Raw genomic sequence first — 4290 nt, forward strand, 5'->3', positions numbered from 1 at the left:
CAGAAACACAGCTCATTATGAGGCCATGAATTAAATGCAAGCATCTCTCTTGGTCACACTAAATTGCAATAGCCTCATTTTCTAACAACTCCCACTGAGGTTTGGATTCCCAGTACTCCCAAAAATCTGTTTCCAGTAATTGGTCCACATCTTTAAAGGAAGTGAAGGATACTCTGTAGAATGGCATGCAGGCCATTACAGAAAATAGAAAGCATATTTTCAATTTTAAATATTACTTTGAATATGATTCTCCTCATACTATATGTTAGGAAAGGTAAGTGAAAATATTGTAGAAAACAAATTCATTAAATTTATTAAGATGAAGATAGTATTTTAATGAGTTGTGTTGGCCAGAAGGAAGGCTTTAGCCTTCGAGGTATCAAATCTTCTAACTGAGAGCTACCTTAACAGTACTTCACAGTAAGCTAGAATGAATAATTGCTGTGAAAATTGAAAGAAAATATGCTCTCAAGATTATAATGCAGAAAAAAATTGGCATTAGTTTGTCAGTGACTAATTATGATGAATATAAGAAATATATGCTCATCCTACAATTCTCTTCAAGATTGAGGTGACTGACAGAGTATGTAAATATTTGTGTATATTCACCATTTGAGAAGGAAATAGAGGGTAAAATTGCGTTCTAAATTAGATATTTAGAAAACCTCTGTAAAAATAATTCTTAGTCCATAAATGGAAAATAAACAGTGATCATTGGATAAAGGGAAGAGATATAAGATGTTTTATATTCAAATCAAAGAAGAAAATGTTAATAATTTAATAATTTTAACATGAATATTCCCCATAGTAGGAAAAGCAGAATAGCTATTTTCCAAATAAACAAGGCAGCCAAAAGTGTATATCCCAACAAAAGACTGCAATAAATGTAAAAAAAAATTGGATTTGATCTACAACATGGTTTTGATTATCTTGGAGGGAAATGTATTTGAATTCATGCAATTGGAAAATACTATAAAGATATACTTATCACATTTCATTTTATAAATCTTCATATCTTATACGTATCACATCCTTTTTGGTTTACTGATCATAATGATTCAGTTTTGAAGGTGCCACATGGAAATGATCTTGATTTTGTTTTGTGTAAGTTCTACACTAAGTTAAGGCTTTTCTCACATAGCTTATTTTCTTGATAGTCATGTATTTCTACAGTATAAGCTCTCTGCATAACATATATTGCTTACATAAGAACAGTTGTGATTAATTACATTTTTGAGATATCTCTTTTTTGTTGAATTGTATCTTGTAAGAAATTTACATGAAACATATGAGTTCAAAGAATGTTTATCAATTTGATAACATAATATATCCTTTCCACTTTGGAGGCATATGGCATGTTGATATAAACCCAGATTCTAGTGTCAGATTGACTAGTTTTAAGTACTAGTATTCATTCATGTTAGCTATATAATTGTTAAAGTGTCAATAAGTGGTACATCATAGCTTTCTTTTTTATACATGGCAACAATAATACTCTTGTATCATGTGTCTGCTATGAGCACTAAACACCTTTAACATCCATTAAATATGTAGTGTGAAACCTAGCAGTTAGCAATCACTTTACTATAATTAATAATGTTTTATTACTCAAAAAATTATGAATGATGTCTGAAAAGCCTAGTTACGATAGTTTAGCATTAAACATTGTAACACAAGCAGAATCTAGACATGGAAACTGAGACACCTTGTAATTTGCTCCTACAGATGCAAACACATACATTTACCACAAGAAGCCTTTTTTGTCAGTTGGCAATGAAGCATTTGAGACATAAGTGTAAAACCATCTGAGTATGGAACTGTGTTTCTTGGTATTTTTATACAACGTCAAAAAATTCAAAGGAAAAATTATTTTTAATGAATTTGAAGATTGGTTTCCATTATATTCTAACTTGTGTCTGTTTCTTTAAAAAAAACTAGATAATCTTTGTTGATCTCTACAAATATAGGGCAAGGTATTTACTGTTATGAATCTACATTTCTTTTATATTTGAATAACTTAACTGTGAGGAATCCAATGAAATGGAAACCCTGATATATCAGAGACAAAATAAAACAGTTATTACCATCTAATCTTTTAAAGGAATATAAAACTATTTTTTGGACTACTGTTGACCATTATTTACAATAAAGTAAATATAAAGTTGGATGACATTCTAATACTACAAAGTTACTTTTCTGGCTCATTGAACCTGACCCAAATAATGAAAAGATTGATCCTACCAGTAAAGAATGAGTCAAGGTAAAGTAACAGCATGCAAGTCATTAATTTATATAATCAAATTTTGTTTATATCAGTTGGTCTGAAAATGCCAACATCACCTCTAACAATGATTCCACTTCCATAGTAAATAGATATTCCACAAATCATAAACTTTTAGTAGATTTCAACTGTCTACAAAGGAGCATTTCACTAGAGGAATTTTTACATGCCCATTTGAGTCTTTTTGTTTGGTTTTTAGAGACAGGGATTCTCTGAATAGCCCTGGCTGACCTAGTCTAAATCAGAGATTTGTCTGCCTTCAGAGTTCTGGGATTAAAGGTATGCACTACCCCACACACAACTTAAATCTTGTTATTAAATCATATTACTACTTTATCTAATTCCATTTTCTGAAGGGGAAGTTTGTAAGGACAAAATTTTGTAAATAAACATCTGTGTTTGTGTGATAATACATAATAAGTTCTGATGTGGCTGCTTTAAAACTATCCAATAAATTACAGAATCATTTACTTAATCTGAAACGTTATGGTTTTAGGGAAATGTTCACAATGATTACCATCTAATCATTATTTTTTATTTCTATGTGAGCAAATGAATGGGAAAAACGAATATTGCCTAAAATACATCATTTGATACGATAAAATGATAGAACTTTCATTCTCTCAAATGCTTTCTATTTTGTATAAGAATATTGTTTTAAAATGTTGTGGTACATAAAATCATTTCTAGTTATACTCTGATATGTTGATATGTCAAACATTTCATGTTTCCAAATCATCAGTTGATATTATCAACAAATAGTAAAACTGTAAACATACTGACAGTAACTTGGCTTGCTTTTGTTTTTCACCTCTTTGCATTTTAAGGACTTCAGGAAGCTTTCTGAATGGAATAAATGGATTATAAAAATGGATCAACTGTGACAGAGTTTATTTTAGTGGGATTCTCTGGAGGTTGGAAACTTCAAACCCTCTTCTTTGTGACATTTTCTTTGATCTATTTTGCTACTGTGGTGGGCAACATTCTTATTATAGTCACAGTGACGGCTAATGCTGCCCTTCATTCTCCCATGTACTTTCTTCTTGGAAATCTCTCCTTTCTGGACATGGGTCTTTCCACTGTCACAACACCAAAAATGATCAGAGACTTGCTTGCAGAACACAAGAGCATCTCTGTATGGGGCTGCATGGCTCAGATGTTCTTCATGCACTTCTTTGGGGGTGCTGAAATGACACTTTTGATAGCCATGGCCTTTGATAGATATGTAGCCATATGCAAACCCTTGCACTACAGAATAATCATGAGTCAAAGGTTGCTGAATACATTTGTAATACTTTCCTGGACCATTGGTTTCATACACACCATGAGCCAGATGGTATTGACAGTGAACTTGCCTTTCTGTGGCCACAACATTGTAAATAACATATTTTGTGATCTGCCGCTGGTGATCAAGCTTGCTTGTATTGAAACAAACACTCTGGAGTTATTTGTCATTGCTGACAGTGGGCTGCTGTCTTTTATCTGTTTCATCCTCTTGCTTGTTTCTTACACTGTCATTCTAGTTACTGTGAGGCACAAATCACCTGGCAGGCTTTCCAAGGCTCTGTCCACATTGTCTGCCCATATAATTGTGGTCACTCTGTTTTTTGGACCCTGCATCTTCATCTATGCCTGGCCATTTGGTAGTTTTGCAAGCAGTAAAGTGCTTGCTGTATTTTATACTGTTATCACTCCTTTACTGAATCCTCTTATTTACACACTGAGAAATAAGGAAATGAAAAAAGCCATGAGAAAATTATGGATCCAACAAGTTAGCTTCATGTCGAATTTATGAATTGATCTGTATATGATTACCATGGTTAGGTAAATTAATGACTATGGATAATGTTTTTGTTCTACTTTTATATTTGAACCATACACCAATAAAAATAAATTGATACTCATGTATTAGTATTTCATTTATAGTGATGGTTTAATGTTAATTTTCAGCATTTTTATTTTGAATATTTTCAAATAATGAACATTTCCCTTATATGAATAATCAAATC

General features: G+C 32.0%; 1 protein-coding gene across 1 annotated transcript; it reads left to right on the forward strand.

Annotated features, from left to right (window-relative positions):
- Positions 1-3137: 3137 nt before the first annotated feature.
- Positions 3138-4076, forward strand: LOC128106958 (olfactory receptor 4L1-like). The gene has a single exon (XM_052732330.1). It carries the CDS (start codon positions 3138-3140, stop codon positions 4074-4076), a length of 939 nt encoding a protein of 312 aa, XP_052588290.1.
- The last annotated feature ends 214 nt before the right edge of the window (positions 4077-4290 follow it).

The sequence above is a fragment of the Peromyscus californicus genome, unplaced genomic scaffold (genome assembly GCF_007827085.1).
Source record: "Peromyscus californicus insignis strain IS unplaced genomic scaffold, ASM782708v3 Scaffold_12__1_contigs__length_115047231, whole genome shotgun sequence".
Classification (NCBI taxonomy): domain Eukaryota; kingdom Metazoa; phylum Chordata; class Mammalia; order Rodentia; family Cricetidae; genus Peromyscus; species Peromyscus californicus.